At 33.3% G+C, this 26,491-nt stretch overlaps 1 protein-coding gene across 1 annotated transcript in view; it reads right to left on the bottom strand.

The window, feature by feature from the left end:
* LOC128657631 (uncharacterized) overlaps positions 1–26,491 on the bottom strand; it is a 524,168-nt gene that overhangs the window by 290,521 nt on the left and 207,156 nt on the right. Inside the window, exons 38-47 of the mRNA XM_053712016.1 lie at positions 24,864–25,063; positions 23,821–24,031; positions 22,908–23,021; positions 21,701–21,835; positions 18,811–19,035; positions 14,559–14,667; positions 10,208–10,335; positions 4,947–5,015; positions 3,026–3,124; positions 1,823–1,970 (exon numbers count right to left, since the gene is read on the bottom strand). Coding sequence (XP_053567991.1) covers positions 1,823–1,970; positions 3,026–3,124; positions 4,947–5,015; positions 10,208–10,335; positions 14,559–14,667; positions 18,811–19,035; positions 21,701–21,835; positions 22,908–23,021; positions 23,821–24,031; positions 24,864–25,063 — 1,438 coding nt within the window. The remainder of the gene's footprint in view (positions 1–1,822; positions 1,971–3,025; positions 3,125–4,946; positions 5,016–10,207; positions 10,336–14,558; positions 14,668–18,810; positions 19,036–21,700; positions 21,836–22,907; positions 23,022–23,820; positions 24,032–24,863; positions 25,064–26,491) is intronic.

Here is a 26,491-nt window from a genome sequence, read left to right as displayed (position 1 = left end):
CTGCAGACTGCCCACTTATTTCAGTTCTTTTGGCAGACTTGCATTCTTCTATGTGACACACATGAGCTAGCACTGGCTAGCTGGGAAAACTGTCAAAATGCACTGAGATAAGAGGCGGCGTTTAAGGGCTTAACATTTAGCATAAGAGACTACCAAGGTTTACCTTTCAACAAAGAATATCAAGAGAACAAACAAATTGCATGTCCTATCTGAATCATAAATTGTAATTTTAACTAGACTGTCTGTTTAATGCTGAATTTCATATTTTGCAGTGCTAGAACTTCTTATATTTTACTTCTGCTGATTTTATTGTGTGTTTTGCTTTATTCATTACATGTAACCTACTTGAGGTTTGATTAAAAAAAAGTAATTTACCTCTTCCCTTCTTTTTTGTTTGTTTTGTTCTTATATAAAGATAATGAAGAAGGGTTGTAAAGCCAATATAGGGCCAGTTTACGAGTGAAGTGCAAATGATTGCTTCCACTCAAGCACTAATTGCGATAGAAGTTGCGGATTGCGGTCATATTACAAATTGAAAGTAAACTGTTTTCACTTTTGCACTAACCCGACAAGCACAAATAGCAGAAGAAAGAATATCATGTGCGTATTCAAGTATTCCACCATAGAAGTCAATGGAGAGAAAACAGTGAAAAAAGAACACCCCCCCTCTTGCGCAAACCCGATCGCATATTCTAATTTGAGCTAACCCAAAATGAAAATATGAATATTTCACATTCCAATGTTCTGCACATAAAACAATATGTTCTTTTTATTTATAAATACATATTTCTATATATATCTGATGTTTTGCTACAGTCTATATCTCTACCTATATATAGAGGATTATATATAGGTATAGATATAAACAGATATATATAGGATTTTCTTTTTAGAAATACTTAGAACATATTTTGCTATGTGCAGAACACTGAAATGTGAAATATTTACAGTAAATACATAGTTAAAACCTTTATTAAATATGAACATTTCAATATACTTTTACATGTTTTCATCTACTTAACTGCACTTATATATATGTCTATGTGTGTGTACGTATATATATATATGTTTATATGTGTATATATATATATCTGTAAATACATATATATATATATATATATATATATATATATATATGTTTATATGTGTATATATATATATCTGTAAATACATATATATATATATATATATATATATATATATATATATATATATATATATATATATATATATATATATATATATATATAGTCATAGATCTATTTATCTCTATGTTAAAGCCCTTTGCCTGCCTTTTTGTTTCTAACACCTGAGAGCTCATATTTTTCAGCCCTTATAACTTGTGTGCAATATTTTTTGAATATTTTTTTATTAGAACGTGTTATTATGAGTGTAACTATACTTTGTAATGTATTTTTGTTGTGTTTTGTGTTTTTTAGTTTTGCGAAACAGTTAACCAAAGCTCTGAAGTCGCTGTAATCATTCTATTGTAAATTGTGATTGCGCTCAAGCTATCTTGCTTACTTTCAACTCATAATATGAGCGCTAAGCACTACAAGCGCAAACACTCAAGACAAAACCCCTATCGCTCAGGCACAAACATTTGCGCTCCACTTGTAATCTGGCCCATAATGTTCTAAGATGGGACACTTGTTTGGTGTGACAGATGGCGTTGTTTTGTATCTTTTACTGTATACCCATAGCAAGATGTTAACTACTGCAGCAGTATGTTTACATAAAAGCAGATTCAAGGTCAGCTATGAATGTATCATTTCAGGTTTATCTTATATAACTATTTCAGGTGTATTAAATCTTAAATAACCAATACAAACCTTATATTCGTCCTGTAAAGTGATCCTGGGTAATTTGGTTTTCAGGGAGTCATACAGAGCCTGGGCACTGTGCATAAAAACAGATACCGCCTCTTTAGACAGGAGATGAAAATCGTCAAAGCAACTCCAGCATCTGTCCTGCATGCAAAATATGGGATTAAAGCAGCGATATATTAACTTGAAACATAGATTTTGACAGCAGTTAAGAACCATAGGCCCAATATTTCCTAAAACAATAAACGTATCTAGTTTATGCTTTTCCCGATTCCCAGGGAGTGTTTGTCATTGAAAGAGTTTGTTTTAGAAAGCAAAATAACTGTAGCGCTGAGCAGTGAGCACTTGTAAAACCACTAAAGATGAATTACCAGCGCTTTAATTTCTGTCCAAATAGCATCTTTATTAGTTATTTTAATACAACACCCTGAGGGTAACAGACACAATTGCTTTTACATAGATGTATTGATTTTCCTTTTTTGACTCAAATATTTTGTTGAGGCAACATAGGAAAATGTGAAAACTGAGAACAGGCACTACTTGCCCAACAGAGGCAGCACAGGAGAGTGTACGTGCACCACCAGGACAGAGTATATGAGCTGCACGCACTTCCATTTTCTAAATGTCCAAATTTTCTGTGACTCTTAATTGAGGACAATCAGTGAGCAGGCTACCCTGGGTCTTGCCATGACTGACATATTTTGCATCAGATTGCCCTATTTTGAAAGTATGAAAATAAACAAATGCTAGAAGGAAGTCTTCTAGATATAAAAATGTATGTTAATTTGCTATGAACTAGATGTAATATGTAAACATGCTGCTTGTTGTTTGATTATATTACTGTGACAAATGAGAACACCTCAACATGGTTATCCCTAAATCACGCACACAGTCCTCGGGTCCACTAATATATATTAATGCATACGCTGACTACTTGATAAATCTGGTTAATCACATTAAAATGAACTTTTTATCAACAGATTGCTGTGCATTGAGATCAACTTAATGTTAACATGAATAATGTTTTCTATGATACAAGCATTGATTGTTAATAGCCGTATCCTGCAGTTATGTTTGCACCACAGGATGATAACTTGTTGTATAGTATCAGCAATTATGCACTGAAAAGGATCTGCCTACAATACTGTAGTATATCATTTTAAAAAGCTGGTGTTAAAAAACTGAAGAACAATACTTACATGAGATGTTCCCTTTAATATTCTGCTCAGAGCAGATGCATCTGGGGTTGAAGAGCAGGTGAAAAGAAACAGGAACGTTCCCAATAAATATGATAAGCCCTACAGTAAAAAAAGTATTGAATGATAGGGAGGCAGATCATATTAAGGACATAGTGAATGTTATGTATTCTGAACCATCATGTGACACAACAGTCACAAAAGTATTACAATTTATAATTGGTATCAAAACATTTATCATTTTGTTTGTATTAGTAAGGTCTGGGGCTATAAATTGTAAAAAAAAATATTTAACTGAAAAATGCAAAATATATGGTTATATACACAAATGTAAGGCCTTTCTCTCCTGTCAGAGAATGTCAGCAGCCATGTTACAGAGCATATTTACAGGCTGGAGAAAAATAATAATGTGCTCGCTTATTTAAAGGGACATGAACATCATTTTTTATGTCACTTGCATTGCAAAATATTTACATACAAAATATTAATGTAACTGTTATTTTGTTAAAAATGATTTTATTGTTTTGCAGACCTGAGAGACAACCCTTGAATATTTATCTGATTTCCTTTGTTCTTCCCAAATAAAAACTGAGATAAACAAGCTCTATCCACCAATCATTATATAGCTTGTTGGTGTGTCAGGGCTATGCATTCTATGGAATGCAATCCAGCACCTCTGGGGGGATTGGCTACACTACAACTGTCAGTTAAATAAAAGGAAAAGCAAATAAAATAACTAATAAAAGAGCATTGCATAGTCATTGCATAATAGAAAAGCTATGTAGACAAGAAGTAAAAAAAAAAAAAACATGCCTCCAGTGGGGTATTGGACAGAGAGGTACTAAAATTTTAATTTTCCATTGTGCTCTCTAAGTATGGGTCTCTCTGTTCATAGAGAGATAAGATAAGGAAGATTGTGTGTAAATATGAGGTCTACTCTTCCATTTTGGGCCAGATTACGAGTGGCAGGCTAACAGTTGCACTTGAGCAATACCAGGTTTATTGCACCTGTTTCTGCACATCAGAAGTAGCGCACATATTACAAGTTGAAAGTAAACGTGCTCACTCGAGCGCAATTGAATTTAACGCGGTTGGTTAGCGCACATGAAAACTTCTTAAGGCGTGTAATTAAAATATTAGATATAAAATATTAAAACAATGGATAAATATTGAAAATTATTAAACATACTGTAAAATATTATAAATAATCCATAGAATATATGTAAAGATTTTACAATTTTTTTAATCATTTTTATTATAACTTTTTAAGTATTTTATATGTAATATTTCAATAACACGCCTAAGAATACTATGTTTTCATGTGCGCTAACCCAACCGCGTTAAGGTCTAAATCAAGAAACACAATACATAATAAGCATATTTTACATTCCTACGTTCTTCACAAAGAAAATAATGTACTTTAGTTTATTAAATATAGAAATATGTATTTATGAATAAATAGAAGATATTCTGGTATGTGAAGATCATTTGAATGTGAAATATTAATATTTTCATGTCGGTTTAGCACACTTGAGAAAATGTGATTGTGGGATTGTGCACGAGTAGGTTATTTTTTTCCCACTTTTCATGCTCCATTAAAGTCTATGGGAGAATATGTTAATGTGATTGTGATATTGTAAATTCGGCTTGTATGCGTTGGGTTAGCACGTGAGCGAAAACTTTTTACTTTCAACTTGTAATATGCTCAGTATCTGACGCGCAAAAAGACAAAGTCAATCGCAGTGAGCACGCGAGCGGAAGCGATAATTAGTGCTCTACTTGTAATCTACCCCTTAATTGTAAACACATTAAGAGGAAAACAATTTTACTGTACACTGTCACTTTAAGGTCTTTCTTTTTTAGCCAATTATACCATTTTATCTGGTTGGAAACTGATTTATTATAATATTATATATACAGGTACCTTAACTGTTTCCGTTTTACCAACGCCACAATCTCCTTGGAGGATGACGCCATTTACTTGCTGCAACATCTTTAATAAATAAACGTAATGATCCATTAGTTTACATGTGCGACACATTGTTGTAACTTTGCAACAATTAAGTTTATATTTATATATATATATATATACACACACACTGGCATTGAAAAGTTTAGGGTCACAGATATGTACTTATTTTCCATGAAAACATACATGAAATGAGTTTGAATAAGAAAAATGGTCATTGACAAGGTTAGAAATAATGAATTTTAAGTGAAATAATAATTGTGCCTTTCAAACTTTGCTTTCGTCAAAGAATCCTCCATGTGCAGCAATTACAGCCTTGCAGACCTTTGGCGTTCTAGTCGTCAATTTGTTGAGGTAACCTGAGAGATTGGCTTGATGGGCACTTCTTACGTACCATATGGTCAAGCTGTTCCCACAACAACTCAATAGGGTTGAGATATGTTGACTGTACTGGCCACTCCATTAAAGATAGAATGCCAGCTGACTGCTTCTTCCCTATATAGCTCTTGTATAGTATGGAGCTCTGCTTTGGGTCATTGCACTGTTGTAGGAGGAACCTGGCTCCAATCAAGCGCCATCCACAGGGTATGGCATAGCATTGTGAAATGGAGTGATAGCCTTCCTTCGTCAAGGTCCCCTTTACCATGTATAAATCTCCCACTTTACCACCACCAATGCACCCCCAGACTATCACATTAACTCCACCATTCTTGATAGATGGCATTAAGCACTCCTCCAGCTTCTTTTAATTTGGTCTGTGTCACACGAAGTTTCTTTTTTGTGATCTGAACACCTGAAACTTAGATTAGTCTGCCCATAACACATTTTCCTCTGTCCAGTGTCTGCGTTCTTTTGCCCATCTTAATCTTTTTTTATTTTGATTGGCCAGTCTGAGATTTGTAGAAAGGTAGAAAAGAAGAGGGCGCCAATAGTGCACAATCAGTGGTTCTATATCTTTTCAAATGCAAGAAAAACCATTATATTTACAAAGTAATCCTTTATGGCTCCCTCTCCCAGGTTCTGTGAATACCGGGTATTGTATCATATTGCGGTTAGGGGTTATTATATTTATTACAGCGGCGGTAATGTCCGGTCGGCAGATTAGGGGTTAAATAATTGATTTAAGTGTTTGCGATGTGCGGGGGGGGGGTCTTGGTTTAGGGGTTAATTGGTAGTTTATGGGTGTTAGTGTACTTTTTAGCACTTTAGTTAAGAGTTTTATGCTACGGCGTTAGCCCATAAAACTCTTAACTACTGACTTTTAAAAGCGGTATCAGTCTTGACAGGAGAGGGTGTACCGCTCACTTTTTCCAAGACTCGTAATACCGGCGTTATGCAAGTACCATTGAAAAGATAGGATACGCAATTAACGTAAGTGGATTTGCGGTATGCTCGAGTCGCGGAAAAAAAGTGAGCGGTACACCTGTACCTGCCAGACTCATAATACCAGCGGGCGTTGAAAAGCAGCGTTGGAACCTCTCAACGCTGCTTTTTAAGGCTAACGCAAGACTCGTAATCTAGCCGAAAGGATGTTAATTAAGTGCAAAACTGGCCATTTAGACGTGTTTGCCAGTATTCCAAGCCAATTTGGAATAATTCTATTATCTTGCACATGTGCAATATATTTTGAAATGGCCACAGACGTAATTTTAAAAGTATATATGAATATATGGCCTAGACTAATTAAAGCTATATTCAGCACTATTGTATAGTCCAATGGTAGTGAGTGGGACATATATTTACACATGTATATATATATTTAATATACATATACATTATATAAAATGGAAATCATGACCGCAACATCTAAAAATGGCATTTAGCGATTGTGCTCTTAAATATTTGTTTTTATTTAATGCTCACATTTTCATGATTCTAAGTTAAAAGTATTTTTTTATTCTTAAACTGAATTTCTATCAGTCATAGAGTATTTGTGATTGGGATTTAACAGTTTGCTGTTCCCTCTTCTTTATAAATGAGCAAAATCTTTTGTACAGTTTTTTTGCAGTAAAAAAAGTTTTCAATATTGTTTTGTAAAAGCAAAGTTTACAGTATCTATAGAACTTTGTATCCCCATCATAAGTAAAAGAAATCCAGCAAAGGCAAACCTTGTTCTGTAAAGTGAGGTTTGGAACTTTTGTCAATATTTAAAACCTCACCACCTAGCAGTTTCACATTTTACCGTATAAGAACTGTTAAAATCTTGTTATAGAAGATAAGTTGTGTTCACTTTCTTTGTTATGAGAATTAATTACCAGCAGTGTTCTTCTTGATTTTAGATTAAAATCTTGCAGAAAAGGAGAACAAAGCTTTCAATCTGAATTTAAAAAAATTAAAAAGACTGTTTTTAAAATATTAAATAGCAAACATGCCCAGTATACTCATCACGCCCATATACAAATGGCATTTAGATTGTTTAACACTTATCATAAACCCGACTCTGTCCTACTACGAAACACACACAGACAGACTCCATTAAAGGGATAGTCTAGTCAAAATTAAACTTTCATGATTCAGATGGAGCATGCAATTTTTAAGCAAATTTCTAATTTACACCTAGTATCATTTTTTTCTTTGTTCTCTTGGTATCTTTATTTGAATATAAGCTTAGGAGCTGACCCATTTTTGGTTCAGCACCTGGGTAGCGCTTGCTAATTGGTGGCTACATTTAGACACCAATCAGAAAGCGCTACCCAGGTGCTGAACCAAAATGGGCTGGCTCCTATGCTTACATTCCTGCTTTTTAAAATAAAGATAAAAAGAGAATGAAGAAAAATTGATAATAGGAGTAAATTAGAAAGTTGCTTAAAATTGCATGCTCTATCTGAATCATGAACGTTTAATTTTGACTAGACTATTCCTTTAACCCCTTGAGTGCTAATGACGGCTCAGAGCCGTCATTAGCACTCAACTACCTTTTCTGCAATCTGGGGGCCCCCATCAGCTCCTACTTTCCGTTACGTGCAGTGACGTCATGCGCAATGACGTGATGACGTCACCGCGCAACTTTATTTAAAATTGTTAATACAAAGTATAGGGAAAGGGGACATGCTGCTTAGTAACCTGTATCAGCTACAGACCCCCAAGACCCACCATTGGAAAGGCAATCGCCTAACCTTTCCAATGGTATAAGTCTTTGGGATCTGGGGGGAAAAATAAAAAAGTAAAAAAAAATGTTTTTGAAAATAGTAAAAAACAGACAAATATTAAATTCAGCTTAGCACTCAAAAGGTTAACCTATTTTTTAGTTCAATGATCAACATCCATTATCTGTAATTAATTGTGGAAAAATTGAGATCAAAACAGCTGTGTCTGACTCAGAAATATTATGATCACATTAATGAAAAAATATCTGTTCCTGTTTTTCTAATATAAACAAAAAAAATCAGAAAGATTGGAATTGAGCCTTCTGTGTTTAAAAATATATAAGTAAATCCCAATAAGAGATATACTGATTAAGGCAAGAACAAATATTATAAACATCAGCCATGCTGGCTGTACTTGAGGGTATTTAATAAGGATTACTGATCTACTCAATGACCACATGTTATGTATTTTAAAGAGAAAAAGCTGCATTCATATATTTGAAAATATTTTTCTTTAAAAAAAACCTGATAATTTAAAAGCTTTCTAAATTTAAACGAATACAGCAGCATTGTAACTGTGCTTTCTACTAAGCCTCACTGGCTGATAAAGCCAACTGCCTCTGTTTTACTGGTGGGTAGGGACACACCTCTACAAATGTGACAATTCAACTTTGGTTTATTTAGGAGAAAAAAAACAACTGCAAATAATTAAATGAATTTTTTTTAAATGCCCTCTTTTAGGGGAAACAAAGATAAAAATGGACTTGTCCGTTTAATGTGTTTAACTGTGTCAACTAATGTGCTATAATTTAGTTATCCTACAGATTCTGCATCAACTTGATCAGTCATTTTAATTATATAGTGGAAAAAAGTCAAGCTTAGGCTAACATGATCTTTCAGTAGTAAAATCACATTTCCTTTGGTATTCTTTTGTTATTCCAAATTATTTGACGAAGCATCTACGCATCTTACACTGCATATTAGGAACTCGACTTTGGTTAGTTAAAAGCTAATGGACAACATTATAGAAAAAGGTACAAAATGATATCACATTTTACAAATAAAACATTATACAAAAAAGTTAGGTGCTTGTCATTATATACAATTAGAAAACCAAACATAATAATATATTTTGATCATTTTGTTGCCTAAAAACCCTGGATATAAGACTACAAATGCTTCACTTTTTTCTCAATGGTTTGAAAACATAACTAAAATCAAACTGCACAATGGGGGTCATTTATCAGCATTAGTAGAGATGCAGTCACTAAAATGACTCAACTTGGGGCAGTATTCCACTGCATTCATTTGCATACAATTTAACATAACAATAAGGCAAAGTACAAAATGTTCTTTACATAAAATACAAGTGTGATGTATCTTCCTCATGGCCCAGACAGCTCTCTATAATTGATAACAAAGTATGTTCATCTTTCAATTGTTTGATTCACATACATCATATGTGGTATCATCTGCAAAAACTAAATAGTGATTGGTAGACATATTATTTTATAACTAACTCTCAAGTTATCCAAGAAGTCAGTAATCTACCAGCTTTCCAAATTTTCCAGAAACATTACAAAGATTCTGAATTGAATGCTAAAAATAAAGAGGAAATATTGATTGTATATATATGCATATTATTTGTATTTATTTCTAAAGCACTACCAAATTCCATAGAATTCAGGTCAATTTACAATGAAGTGAATTCAATTAGTATTTGGCACATAGCTTATAATAATCACAGTGTTATGTCAGTTGTTATGTTTATCTTTGATCTCCTGTGTTCCAACATGAGAAAATGTGTTTATAATGTAAGATCAGTTTACGGTTGCCAATTAAATAACAGAGATGGGCAATTCATAAAAAAATACAAAAAAACAAAACAATAAAACCAAACAAAAACTTTATTTTACGTTGTGTCGATGTTTTGAAAATGTGCAGTTATTTAGTAAGATGGCCTACAACCAAAGCTGTCTATGTAAACCTTGCACACATACATTAGCATACAACAGCCTGTTAGTTTCTCTTTAGTAAATTACAGGAAAATATATATTTTGTATTATGTCATATAGCTTTACCATTTAAGGTAAAAAGAATGGTTACATGTTTAGGTGCAATGGCCATTACCTGTGATATTTTTAGGAAAGACCTCTCAGTGACGGAATTCATAATTAATAGGTTTCTGGTACCATAAAATTCACAGCCATAGATATACTTTGCATCAAATATATTTATCTCATGCTTCAATGTCCCAGCTGTTTAAAAAAAAAAAAAAAGGCATTACTTTGTAGTGACTTAGATTATTCTAGAACCAAAAATTTACTTACTTAATCTTTCTGCTTCTATACCATGCTTCAAAATCAATCCATAATCAGCAGGACTATTGTGAAATGTCAGGTACATTTTAATAGGTTTCTTTTTTATGTTCCATTTCCTTTAGGAAATTTATAAATGCCAAAGCCAACCCTAAAGACCTAACTTAGTCCATATCATTATAACTCCATGACCAGACCACTCAGAAACCAAACTCTGATCATTTAGCCACGCCCTTTAAATTCTCATTCCCAGGAAACATTTTAGAAATGTTAGGAGCAGGGGTCAAGTCCTACAAAAAAAAGTGTGGGAACTCACCAAAACTTCCACCTCCTTCACAATTATTATTGCTTTATACATATATATATATATATATATATATATATATATATATATATATATATATGTATATATATATATATATATATATATATACACACACACACACACAATGGTCAATGAAATCAAATTAAATTCAATGAATGAAGGGTTGAATGGTTGCCTTTGGGCCTGAGAATCCTCCTCTGTCACACCCACTTAAGGTGCAATAGTCCTATTTCTGCTAAGGGGAGCTAAATAACTCCAGAGCAAGCCACACAGAAATGTAAGCACCATGTGTGTTACACACATTGCGGGGTGATCAAACAGCAGGACAGCTGACAGGCTTACATTTAGTGTATTGTAAGAAGTGTCACTGCCCATAACTAGAGGATCTCACTATCCCTCTTACCAGACTGTGCTCCAGCTCCTCCCCCCAGCAGCAGCAGTGTTTACTGAAAGGTTTCTGTTCTCTGTCCAGAGGGAACTTAGTTCCCCCTGCAAAAATAGTGCAGGAACTCTGTTCCCACTCGACTTGATCCCTGGTTGGGAGTATATATTTTATTATACAGAATATTTAGTGCCTTCATATGTTTCTATTGTATCATTAAACAGACAAAAAACATTTCTGAAAGAGTAATGTCTTAAAATGTTAGCAATGCTTTTTTTGTTCAAAAAGTTAAAGCTAATTATTTTAATTTTGAACCTAAAAAGGAAGTGCATGATAGTTTACAGATGGGTCTTAAAGATTGATTGCTCACTGCAATTCATTTTCACTACATAGTATATTGAATTTAGCTAATGTATCCCATTAAATAATTCATACATGTAGTTTTTTAGACCTTTAGAAAATAGCATCACAGAAATAGAAGTTTAAACATAGCCATAAGGGAGGTAGCAGATATGAGGATCATCAATCATTTATTGAGGGGAGAGAGATGGGAGTCATTTTAAATGAAGGATTTGGATCTTACAGGGGAGTTTGGGAATACTCTACAATTAATGTCTTACACACACTCACAGAGATGACCTGTGTGTGCCAGTTATCGGTACCCACCATACTAAAGAGTAAGGTCTCCAGGAATTATTTTTTAGAAGTTTATTATTGGATAGAGTTTAACTGAACGGCAAAGGGAGTTCCAGATATACAGAGAGAATACATAAATATTGTATGTGGAAGTGAGAACAATTTCTCAAGGGAAGACAGAAAACATTTGGTAATTTAATGCCTAAACAGAATGAAAAACCACACGAAAAGCAGAAAGACTTTAGGAAATAATGTTTTTTACTCGTAAGTAAAATAGTAAAAACAAATGTAAAACATAAAAAGAAAACTGCAATATATTAATATATATATATATATATATATATATATACTGTATATATACAGACACACACATACACATATATATATATATACTGTATATATACAGACACACACATACACACACATATATATATATATATATATACTGTATATATACAGACACACACATACACATATACAGTATATATATATATATATACAGACACACACATATATATATATATATACTGTATATACAGACACACACATACACACACATATATATATACTGTATATATACAGACACACACATACACACACATATATATATATATATATATATATATATATATATACAGACACACACATATATATATATACTGTATATATACAGACACACACATACACATATATATACTGTATATATACAGACACACACATACACATATATATATATACTGTATATATACAGACACACACATACACATATATATATATACTGTATATATACAGACACACACACATATATATATATATACTGTATATATACAGACACACACATACACACACATATATATATACTGTATATATACAGACACACACATACACATATACAGTATATATATATATATATACAGACACACACATATATATATATATACTGTATATACAGACACACACATACACACACATATATATATATACTGTATATATACAGACACACACATACACACACATATATATATATATATATATATATACAGACACACACATATATATATATATACTGTATATATACAGACACACACATACACATATATATACTGTATATATACAGACACACACATACACATATATATATATACTGTATATATACAGACACACACATACACATATATATATATATATATATATATATATATACTGTATATATACAGACACACACATACACACATATATATATACTGTATATATACAGACACACACATACACATATACAGTATATATATATATATACAGACACACACACATATATATATACTGTATATACAGACACACACATACACATATATATATATATATATATATATATACAGACACACACATACACACACACACACATATAAATATATATATATATACAGACACACACATACATATATATATACTGTATATATACAGACACACACATACACATATACAGTATATATATATATATATACAGACACACACACATATATATATATATACTGTATATACAGACACACACATGCACACACATATATATATATATACAGACACACACATACACACACACACACATAAATATATATATATACAGACACACATATATATATACTGTATATATACAGACACACACATACACACACACACACATATAAATATATATATATATATACAGACACACACATATATATATATATATATATATATATATATATACTGTATATATACAGACACACACATACACATATACAGTATATATATATATACAGACACACACACATATATATATATATATACTGTATATACAGACACACACATGCACACACATATATATATATATATATATATATATATACAGACACACACATACACACACACACATAAATATATATATATACAGACACACACATACACACATATATATATACTGTATATATACAGACACACACATACATATATATATATATATATATATATATATATATATATATATACTGTATATACAGACACACACATACAAGTCCAAAAATAATTCACAGTACTTGTGCTTTTTTTATATTTTAATGATAATTGTGTGGTTAAAAAGTAGAGTGACTTTTTATCCACAGACCGTTTGTGCACTTTTTAGTCTCAGATTAAAATAAACAGCTGTAACTTAAAGGGACATGAAACAACATTTTTCTTTCATGATTCAGATAGAGCATACAGTTTTAAACAACTTCCCAAATTACTTTTACTATCACATTTGCTTAATTCTCATTTGTTGAAGGGGCAGCAATGAACTACTGGGAGCTAGAAGAACACATTGGGGGAGCCAATAACAAGAGACATATATGTGCATCCACAAATCAGAAGCTAGAAGTAATGCATTGCTTCTCCTGAGCCTAACTTGTTGTTATTTTCTACAAAGGATACCAAGAGAACAAAGCAAATTACATGTTCATTTGGAAATTTGCTTAAAATTGTATGTTCTGTCTCACTCATGAAGAAAACTTTTGGGTTTCATGTCCATTTAACATTTTCAGTGCAAAAACAAATGGGAAAAAACCCCCATTCTTAACATGTTTAAATAGTGCTGTTTCATACGAATACTAGGAATTTGTTTAGTTTTATGTCCCTTTAATTAAAGACAATTTTGTCTGCCATTAATATATTACACATGTCAAATGTAGAACTCTGTAAATAAAAACTAAAGAAGACACGTTAATAGCTATTAATATCTGATATATTATAATTGAATGAGTTATGGAATATATCAATAACATTGCATATAAAAACCTGACAATTACTTACAGTTTTCCTTAAGATAAAACCGCACAACTCTCTTCCAGTCAAAATCTGTGACCTCTCTGATTTTTCTGGAAGAAATTCCATCCATAGTATCACGCAGATAAAGAATTTGCTGATAAATAATAAAGGCAAAGCTTGTTAATTATTCAATAAATGTTCAGTAATGGTAACAGAAGTCTATCTAAAGTGCAAATAAAACATGTATATATATATATATATATATATATACACACACACTGTTCATAGAGCACTTACTCTGGTGAGCTAAAGAAAATGTTGAGGTAAAATGTCTTACCTTTTTACATAGATACAGGTGATATTTTCATGTCACTTTCAAGTGATTTAGCATATTAGTATTATATCCCTTTAAATGTACATAACCCCCCCCCCAAAAAAAAAATCTTTCATTAATCAGATAGAGAATGTAATTTTAAACAACTTTCCAATTTATCTTTTGTTTTCTTGGTATTCTTTGTTGAAAAGCAAGGATATAACCTCAGGAGTGTGCATATGTCTGCAGCAGTGTTATACATTAGCAAGAACACTAGATGGCAGCAGTAATTCATGCTATGTAGTGCTTCAGACATGTGTACACTACCTATCTAGATATCTTTTCAACAAAGAATAACACGAGAACAAAGCAAATTTGATAATAGAAGTAAATTGGAAATTTAAAAAAAAAATATTCTCTATCTGAATAATGAAAGAAAAATGTTGTGTTTCATGTCTTTTTAACTACAGCATCACAGACTAGGTTTTTTTTATTACTATACTATATCATAATGAGAGTTGTAAGAAATAATATTAAAATGCTATAGAACTATTAAAGCCAATATAACAATTAACTGTGATCCACACTAATCTGTCTGGCAAACATTATACTTAAATAATACATTGAGGCTGAAGAATTGTATCTATCCTAACGATATGTCCGTTTAATTAGACATCCTGGAAGGTTGGGTGTGGGGCTCCTTCAAATAACAATTGTCATATCCCATTAGAACATTTGATGATCTCAGTTAACAAGATGATTACAATCTAGACACTAGAGACTTCATTTGAGAGAAAAGAGTCAAATGACTCCCATAGCTTACAGATGACAGTATGACTATTACCTGATAGCATCATTAGCCATAAAGACTTTTTATAGGGGGGAAAGAAAGTTCACAGAAGCAGGCATACAACAAGAAGAAGCCAAAGGTATCATAAGAGAGACAAAAGCTTAGTGACAATTACACAACAAGCACAGATAGGGCAGGATTTATCATTGCTATTCTCCTAAATTGACCCTAAAAATATGCATAAGAAATAATGCCCTTAATTATCATTCAAAAATGTGCCTAAAATGAGTTCAATTGTAAAATTCTCGTATTCTGTTCCCATTCTCCTTGGAGAACATGTGCTCCAAAAAAAATGGTTACATTAGATATTTTTAGTCGTTAAAAAAAAAAAGTTGTATTTTCTATAGTACTCCTCATTAATTAGACTAGTTCCAAATGTATCATTTCTTTTCTACTATAGAGGACTGAAAGTTCTCCTATAAATGAAATGTGTGCATTAAAGTTCTCCATAACAGAAATTTTCGAAGCGGCCCCTCCGAACTCACCATGAGGCGCTCCTGATCAGCTCTCACTAGTGACATCAGACGCCACAAGTCCATACGGCAAGGGTGATAGTGATGCACATGGGCCGAGTGCAATGCCGGGGAAAGCAGTAAACCAACTGCAGTAAACGGATCAAGTAGAATTTCAGCAGCACAGCAGCAAATAATTTATTCAATTATTTGCTGCTGTGCTGCTGAATTTCTACTTGATAAGTTCTCCATAACGTCTGTGTAGAACAGCATTAGAAATCTATTCTCTAACAGTTGTAGAAGCAACATTACAACAACAAAAGGACTCTACAAAGCGTAAAAATATAAATATAACAAAGCGCAATAATAATCTATATTGCAGTGCAATAATAATTTATATTGGAGTGAAAAAATAATATGTATTAGAGTACAAAAATAATATATAGCAGAGCACAAAAATATTATATAAAAGAAGCGCTAAAAAAGAAGCACACAAACAATAAAAACTTAGCCCTCGGTTTACACCGGTTCAATTTGCGCCGTTTCAGAATAACAACCTTTTTTTCAGTCATGTGACTGCTATTGAAAAGCTTTTGGAAAGCAATGCACTAATTAAAATAGCCAGTAGGTGGAGCTGTCCGCTTGTTTTGCAGCAAAGTTATGCAACTTAACAGCCTAAAATTGATCTGTGTACACAGATCAGACCAGATCTATCGAGCAAAATTTAACAGGCACTTCCCTATTATCTTCCTGTCCAGCAGCTTCAGGTGAGGGTGCCTAACTGCTTATTAATCACTGCAGATTGAAATGCATAGGTGCAGACCCAATATTATCTAACATGCTAACAATGCAGAGAACTGATTGCAGAAAAATGCAAGTAAAAAAAATGTTTTTGCTCATTAAACTTAGTTTGATGATGATGCAGTCTGTTGTGTGATTATTTTATTAGGTGATGTCTAGCAAATGTTTTTGTTCATTAAACTTAGTTTGATAATGATACAATCTATATTATTAGGGGCACGATCCGATATAGATCGTAGTTTGCGGCGCAAGCGAGGGAACCCGCGTCGCCCGCAGTTTCAGCTCGCAACTCGAGCTATCCCATATACTGCGCCGTCAGATGCTAAAGTGCCGTAAGTCTGATAAACCAGCGATGTCCAGAAATCTGCGCAAGTACAAATTTCTGGCGTCGCCAGTGACTTACGGCACGTTAGAAACTGCCGGCGCCTACAAAACCTGACTAAAGTCTAAATCACCCGCACTGTCTAACACGCCTCCCTAACATAGCCCGACAAGTCTAACACGCCTCCCTAACATAGCCCGACACGTCTAACCCTCTATCCGCTATCCCCCCTCACTATCCTAACAATAAAATATGTATTAACCCCTAAACCGCCGCTCCCGGAGCCCGCCGCAACCTAATAAAATTATTAACCCCTAAACCGCCGCCAGCTATATTAAATCTATAACCCCCCTAAAGTGAGCCCCTAACACCGCCGCCATCTACTTTACCTACCCCCTAAAGTGAGCCCCTACCCCGCCGCTATCTATTGTAAAATTATTAATCCCTAATCTAATCCCCCTATACCGCCGCCAGCTATATTAAATTATTTAACCCCTGAAATACTAAACTATCCCTACCACTAAACCTAAGTCTAACCCTACAAATAGCCCTGAAAAGGGCTTTTTGCGTAGCATTGCCCCAAAGTAACAGATCTTTTGCCAGCCCTTAAAAGGGCTTTTTGCGGGGCATGCCCCAAAGAATTCAGCTCTTTTGCCAGCCCTTAAAAGGGCTTTTGGCGGGGCTTTGTCACAAAGTAAACTGCTCTTTTGCCTACAATCTACATCCCCCTTCACCGCGGCCACCTATAATAAATGTATTACCCCCTAATCTAATCCCCCTACACCGCCGCCAGCTATATTAACTATATTAACCCTAATTATATTAGGGTTAATATAGTTAATATCGTTATTATATTATATATATATATATATATAAAGTATAATAACCCTATCTAACTCTAACATCCCTAACTAAACTCTTATTAAAATAAATCTAATATTAATATTATTAATTAAAATATTCCTATTTAAATCTAAATACTTACCTATAAAATAAACTCTAAGATAGCTACAATGTAATTAATAATTACATTATAGCTATGTTAGGGTTTATATTTATTTTACAGGTAAATTGTTAATTATTTTAACTAGGTATAATAGCTATTAAATAGTTATGAACTATTTAATAGCTACCTAGTTAAAATAATTACCCAATTACCTGTAAAATAAATCCTAACCTAAGTTACAAATACACCTACACTATCAATAAATTAAAGAAACTACAAATATCTATCTAAAAATACAATTAAATAAATTAAACTAAATTACAAAAAAAAACAATCACTAAATTACAAAAAATAAAAAAAAGATTACAAGATTTTTAAGCTAATTACACCTATTCTAAGCCCCCTAATAAAATAATAAAGCCCCCCCAAAATAAAAAAATTCCCTACCCTATTCTAAATTAAAAAAAAGTTCAAAGCTCTTTTACCTTACCAGCCCTTAAAAGGGCCTTTTGTGGGGGCATGCCCCAAAGAAAACTGCTAATATGTAACATTGTACTAAGAAAGAGACCTTGGATTTTAATTTTATTTACAAAAGAGTAAATCAATCCCTTACTGTGATCATATTTTCCAGTTTGAGTCTCTCACTCTGGGATATTGGCTCACTTGTGCTTTTCCATTGTCCTTTGGAGGACATAAATGACAATCGTGTGACCATGCTAGAATATTTTTTGAGTGTAGCTGACATTGCTTTGCGATCCTGTTTCATTTCAGAAATATATGATTCACAGTCACAGGTCCAGAGGTAAAGCAATCCCAGAAGAGCAACCTGAGCTGGATACTGTTGTGGAGAACAAACAGGAAAAGCTGTTGTTAATAAACATTGAATTACTAGATACACATTTCACCACTATTTACATCATTCTGTTTACTTAATCTGCACTGCATTTCATTAATATATATATGTGTGTGATTGTGCATGTGTGTGTACAAAGGAGAGTGTATGTGAATGCTTTAAGTAGCCATGTTTTAGAGTTTTAGCCACAGGGCCCCATTTATTAAGCTCATGAAAGGCTAGTTAAAGGGACAGTCTACTCCAGAATTGTTATTGTTTAAAAAGATAGATAGTTCCTTTATTACCAATTCCCCTGTTTTGCACAGCCAACGTGGTTATATAATATACTTTTTACCTCTGTGATTACCTATTATCTAAGCCTCTGCAGACTGCCCCCTTAACCCAGTTCTTTTGACAGACTTGCATTTTAGCTAATTAGTGCTGACTCATAAAAACACTCCACGGGAGTAAGCACAATGTTATCTATATGGCACATGTGAACTAGCGCTGTCCAGCTGTGAACAATTGTCAAAATGCAGATAAGAGGGGCCTTTAAAGGCTTAGAAATTAGCATATGAGTTTACCTAGGTTTAGCTTTCAACAAAGAATACCAAGAGAACAAAGAAAATTTGATGATAAAGTAAACTAGAAAGTTGTTTAAAATTGCATGTTCCTTTAAGTAGCTGCAGTCTTAAAGGAACACTAAACCCAAAAATTTTCTTTCATGATTCAAGTAGAGAATACAATTGTAAACATCATTCCAATTTACTTCTATTATCTAATTTGCTTCATGTTTTAGATAGCTTTTGTTTAAGAAATAGCAATGCACATGGGAGAGCCAATCACACAAGGCATCTATGTGCAGCTACCAATCAGCAGCTTCTGAATCTATCTAGATATGCTTTCCAGCAAAGGATATCAAGAGAATGAAGCAAAATAGATAATTGAAGTAAATTAGAAAGTTGTTTAAAATTGCATGCTCTTTCTAAATCATGAGAGAGAAAAAAATTGGGTTTCATGTCCCTTTAAGATTACAGCTTCTTAGCCTCTCTGCCACCTAAAATGTGGTGGACTTATATCATCCTGATTCGATCAGAATGATTGACAGCCATGTGTGAGCAGGGGTGGCATTGCACAAGCAGTGGCTTGTTGAATGATAAATGAGGGGCTCGCTGGGCGGAGAAGGCTCCTGAGAGAAAACCTTGTCTGCCCGGCAAAAAGTGCAAAATTAAATGAAGATGAAAATTAAGATGAAGATTAAATTAAATTAAATTTAGTATGTCTGAGTCACAAGTTTTTTTTTATTCAACCATACAAAAAAGTATGACATATAATTTTCGTGGCTTATTATCATATCTGTATTTAACTGTATTGACTAGCAAGCTAATATAATAACACAGTATAGATCACTCCAGAATGTTTCAGAGAATCCTGACTTAGGGCCCAATGTTCCAAATTTCTGCAATTTGAAAAGATATTATAATGCAGACTTCACAGGGGCTGAACTCACTGAAGTTTCTAAGAAAAAGGGCGGAACCTGGAAGACCAACAAATAAGAGCTTCCTCCCATAGAAAGTAATGAAGCTCTCTGTGATACAGAATCTCATAGGGGAGAGTAAAGTTAACAGGGGAGCACCTGACACAGTATACAGCAAATACAAATCAAACTGAAATATTTGAACTGCAATTTAACTTGTATTTACCTCTGGTTTAGTAATATTAATGTTCTGTCATTTAAATAAGTGCATTGTGAATTTGGAGCAAACATTACCCGCAGGTGTACAATACTTACGGCATATCATGAGAATTGTAAAAAAAGTTTCAGAAAGACCCTGGGAATTTCCCTGTTTAGCCCAGGGAACTCCCTGTCCTTCCAAACTCTAAAACTTTTTTTTTTACATATAACAAATACAAAATGCAATGTAATTTGTAAAAGATACAAAGACATATACAAAGTATAATACTAATTTGTTAGACTTACACAGAAACTTTCAAAGCATAATCAGAATTTGTAAAATCACAATTCTAAATATATTGCTGTATACTAAATCTAAATGCATTAAAATACAAAATAGAAAGTGCAAAGCTTAAATGTAATAAACCTTAAGGACAGTGTGTAAAGACTAAAGTAATATAAAATACAAAGCACAGAGTGTAAAGGTAACAAAATTCTTATGTCATGCAATGTTATATTGCATTGGGCGTGTTTCTCATTCACATCCAGAAATTCAAAGAATTCCCCTTAAAGGTATAGCAAAATTTGCCTTTTGAGTATCTTTTAAGGGATCTTGCAGTTCTGGAGGATCATTTTAGAAAATGTCATCAGATGGATAGCTTTAGATCATCAAGTCCTAAGTATCTGTCTACCACCAGGGCAAAACACCAACAGGGTTGGAGAGGAGGATGATTTATTGTTGTGTGCGACTGGAGCTATTGGTTTTAAGTACTATACTTCCTCATTCCTTTCTCTTCTTCAGCTTATAAGCAAAAAGTATTGTATTTCACAGGTGAATGAGTATCATGATGTCATAAAATTACATTTGATGCAAAAAAGAGAATTAAAAGGTTATGTTTTACATTCTGTGCATCTACTACTAGTTTCTTAAAGGACCTGTGTGTTGAATCATTAATGTACTGTATATAAATAATTAACAATATTAATTTACAGTACCTTTTGTGTCCATTCTTCTACAGTCATTCCCTGATGGATATCTTCCATTACTTGATAGATTTTGTTGTTAAGTGACTTGCTTATAGTATTTTGAAGCTTACTTAACCAAGCTCCTACATCCGGTGTAACAGTAACCTGTAAGTAGAAATATGTTTTAATAACTATTATTCATCATAATAGGGTATTATAAGTAAAAATAAAAGGGATATAAATCCCAAAATGTTTATTTCATGATTCACATAGATCATGTGATTTTAAACAACTTTCTAGTTTACTTCTATTAGCAATTTTTCTTCGTTCTTTTGGTATGTTTTGTTAAAAAGCAGTGACGTATCTTTAGGAGTCAGCCCATTTATGGAGCACAATATTTCAGCAGTTTAGCAAGAATGTTATTAATTTGCAAGAGCACTAGATGGCAGATGTACTGCTCCAAGTGCCTACCTAGGTATCTCTTCAACATAGAATATCATGGTACCGAAGCAAATTTGATAATATAAGTAAACTGGAAACTTTTATAAAATTCTAGATTCAAAAGGAATAATCCCAGGAGCTAAGAACTATAAAGCATCTATTAGCCTTTCTCTGAAGTTAGAAATTTAATTGGCTATCCCCCAGCCACTAGAATAAAGTGAAAGTGTATAGCTAAAAGTGCGCTCTAGATCAGAGCTATAGTTAGAATAGGGAGACAATATGCGTAAGGACAAAATTAAGTATTTTGTATTAAGTATATGCATTTATTAAATAGAAAATCACATAAATGTAAAAGAAAAGAAAATAATAACCTAAAATTAAAGCACAAAAGAAAAAACGTAGAAATGCACATTTGTGTAAATCCAAAAAGGGGGAAGGTTGCAGAGAACGCTGATGAAACCAATCATACAGCAGCCCCTGAAAACACCTGGGGATCACAAAGGTACAAATTAAAAATCTTGTGGCTTATAACTCCTGCTGGAAGTCTTTTCACACCTGTTATTTAAAAGGGCTTTTTACCTCCTCCTATGTGATTTGAAAATATTGTACACTCATATTGAAAAGCTTGGAAACAAGTGATTCTGAGACTGTTGTTTTTATTTACTTTTATGCAAATTACATTCTAAGCAATAACTATGTATTATTTTACTAAATATTAATTATAATTATTTATAAAAACCAATGCATCACTTGAGGGAATCTTCTAAGCCACCAAAAACATAATAAATAATCTTACCTGTTCATCTAATTGTAGAGTTTCATCAGCAAAAGCTTTCACAGCTGTGGCAAATATGCTCTTTTGGGGTTCTTTATACTCTAGAGGTTGATTTTTTTCATGTGACACGCCTGCCTAAAATAAAGGACATTATAGCAACACCTGTAAAAAACTTTTTTACAATTTCAGTTATCATGGATCCTTTGTAAATGTCAACTTTTAGATACATGAAAGTAGAAAGATAGATAGATAATTATTCCAATTAATCTTTTAAAATTGTGTGAAGTCAGGGAAATGGAGAATGATCGGTACAGAAATATAATGTGTGGTGGTAAATAATTGTCAAATTGTGTGAAACCTTACAATCCTGTGCCAATATAAAATAAATGCAATATAAAATGTATGTCAAATATGATTTGTATAAAATATAATTCTATCTGAATCTGAGCAGTAGAAAAAGATCCTTTTGTTTTTACTTCATCTTGAATATTTTTGTTGAATTGTGGTATTTAGGAAAAAAGGAAGCATTTATGTACATGAGTTTGATGCATTTTACTGTAATGAACTCACGAGATATGGATAATTCTCTACAGTTGTTAGAGAAGGGTTTACCAACTACATTCCTACTTGACTATTTTTGCAGGATATCTCGAGCTCAGGACAGGTGATATAATCAGCTGACCAATAACAGGGCTTATCTAACCTGTTCTCATTAAATGCAATGAGATAATTTGCTAATGTTTCATATTTACATTCAAACAAATATTATATTAGTGTAAATTATATTTTGTTACATAATTGCATGCCTTTGTTTGCACTTGTGACTTTTTTTAACTATAAAAACATTTTCTAAATTTTTCGTTGGTGTTTTCCAGGTGGTTTCACAATTGTATCCACATTTGCACCATGTCAACATTAATATCATGTCGCTTACAGATTTGAGAGATCTCTGAAATATCGTTTCATTGTCTGTGATGTGTGTTGTGCTTCTTTGCCCTAATGAGAGCCATCCTTCATTTCCAGATCGAATGCTTAGAAAGTCAGTAATTGGTCCAGAAACTTCCACTGGTTCTTCTTCAGAACATCCAGTTTCCTCTTCCTCTTGTTCTACTACATCAATTGAAGAAACACCACCGAATAGAGACCTGCACAAAAGAGTTACATATCTCACTATAAATAGATATATCTGTCCAAAAATTATCACATATAAAGAGAAATATTTATTTTGGATTACATAGAACATATTCCATTGTGAAAACATTTTCACAATATGAAATATTCGCATTTTCATGTACATTTTTCGAGGAGAATACGTCATGGGCTTTGCACAACAGATTAGGGTTTTAGTGTTTGTTTTTCTATTTGTCTTCTCCATTTACTTCTATGGGGAATACGTGAATGTGCACATGATTTCGCAGTTTGAATTTTGCGGCTTAATGCATAAACAAAATAAGTTATTTCTCAACTTGTAATAGCTACACAGCCCCAAATGCGAAAAAGTCAGAACGCGCAAGGAGTTATTTTGCCGCAGAACTTGTAATCTTGCATTTAAGGGGTTAAAATAGGTGGAAGCTGACTCTAAAGTTTTGAAACACTAAATATATTTATAGAAAGACAATTTCTTAGCTTCATATTTTGTGTTTTTCTATCAACAAAGTGGCAAATGCCCCACTAGTGACAATATGTAAAGGGGCAGATAAAGATGCATGCAAGGTAAGAGATAAGATATCACTTTCAGACCAGCAAAACTATCTATTATGTGACTTGCAAACCTTTAGATATATAACTTAGATTGGATAATTTAGTGGTTTTAATGGAGTGGACACAAATCTCTGGAGGGACCATAATGAATTACAGCTAGATATCTAGATTAGGCACCAGGTGATCTTGCTCGCCGGTTCTAGTGTAGTAGGAGGAATTATGTCTGAGTATTGCATTTCTCTAAAAGACTTCTCTGCTATATACAAAATACAATACCTCAAATAAACCTGGAGGCGTTTAACGTCACGGGGGCGGCTGAGTACAGAGAGTAGCACTGAATCTGATAGAAAGTAGAAGCGAGAAAATGTCTGCCTCATTCTGTCAAGGTATGAGGCAAGTGAGCAAAAACATATCTCCAGTTCCTGTAATATGTGTCTCAGCACAGCTTCCTTAGGGACATCTCCTCCACAGCAGCACTACAATGTACAAATGAGAACAAGAGCAATTTAATGCACCTTTTATACTCCAGGACAATGCAACTCACACAATCCAAACTAAAAAATTATGCGAGCCTCCAAGCAAACTTCAAGGTATTTATTCAATAAATTCTAAATTAAGTTGAAGTGTAGATTGACCTGCAGGCTGCAACTCACAGTCAATTAACAAGAACAAAAATAAGCAAAGCAGATTGGGGAAAATATATACATTTTACTATATATGATTTACACATTATTATTATACAATATGACAAAATCATGAGTTCTAAATGAACCACACAGTCACTACAGTTTCTGAATGTTTGGAATATATATATATTTTTTAACAAAAGATTTTGTAGCACTGGAAAATAAATTGCAAATGGGCTAAAGTATCTATTTTAAAGGGACATTGTAGTGCAAACATTACATGTTCTAATTTGTAGGAGCAAGTCTTTTTTGCACTACTCCCAAGGAATGCTATGTACATAGGTAAAGTACCACTTGGGACTCACGAGTGAGCTGAACATAGCATGTGATTGGTACGGTTGTACGACTGTCACTGCAGATAGGTTGATCAGCTGTGTTCTGCTCAGGGACTAGCAGGCTGTGTGGTTCCTAAATGGGACTTTTTCGAGAGTATAAAAAACCCATAATATTTTACATTGAGTTGTGCAATAATGACATGACCTTACACACTAGCAGCATATGTCATGTGTGCCGAGTGTGGCACTCTGATTCATTTCAGCACTAAGGGTGGTGCACTGAGGACTAACACGGCCTTTGGTTCTTGTCACATTTCTGCCAAATAAGGGGCAGCAAGGCCCAGTGTTACCCTCTTCTTTATTCCCCCCACAGTCACCAGGACATGTAAAAAACCACTACATGCAGGGGAATTCACTGCAACTGGATAGGCTTGGGGGAAAATAAGTTTAGGGGATGGCAGAGATTAACTTTAGAGCCAGATGACTAATGGACAGATCTAAAACTTTGGGAGACTTCTTTTAGACTTTATATTGTAATGTAGTTGTCTCACCTTCATATAAAAAAAGCTTATCTATGCATACATCTCATAAGCTACAATTTGCATTCCTAAATTTCTTTGAGGGACCTTGCGGTAGTGATGAGATTTCTGACGTCATCTCGCCTGAGCAGAGAGTTTTAGATCATCAGGCCCTAAGACTTGAGGTCTGATATGGCTAAAGGGGGCCAGAGGGGCTGTAGAGCCAAGGCTCTGATCTGACATGGATATGTTGCTAAAATAGTCGCAGAAATATCCGGCCTTTTTTATTATTATTAGACGCGTGCAGCCAAGAAAAAATTGGTTAGTCTGAATCTTTTAGAATAAATATTTGTGGAAATTAGTTTCCCCCGAATATTCGTCTGCTGCACTATTCGGTATTCATTTTAAACTAAATAAATACTGAA

Source organism: Bombina bombina, chromosome 4, assembly GCF_027579735.1.
Source record: "Bombina bombina isolate aBomBom1 chromosome 4, aBomBom1.pri, whole genome shotgun sequence".
NCBI lineage: Eukaryota > Metazoa > Chordata > Amphibia > Anura > Bombinatoridae > Bombina > Bombina bombina.
The sequence above is the reverse complement of the archived record's forward strand: the minus strand, read 5'-3'. Positions and strand labels throughout refer to the sequence as shown.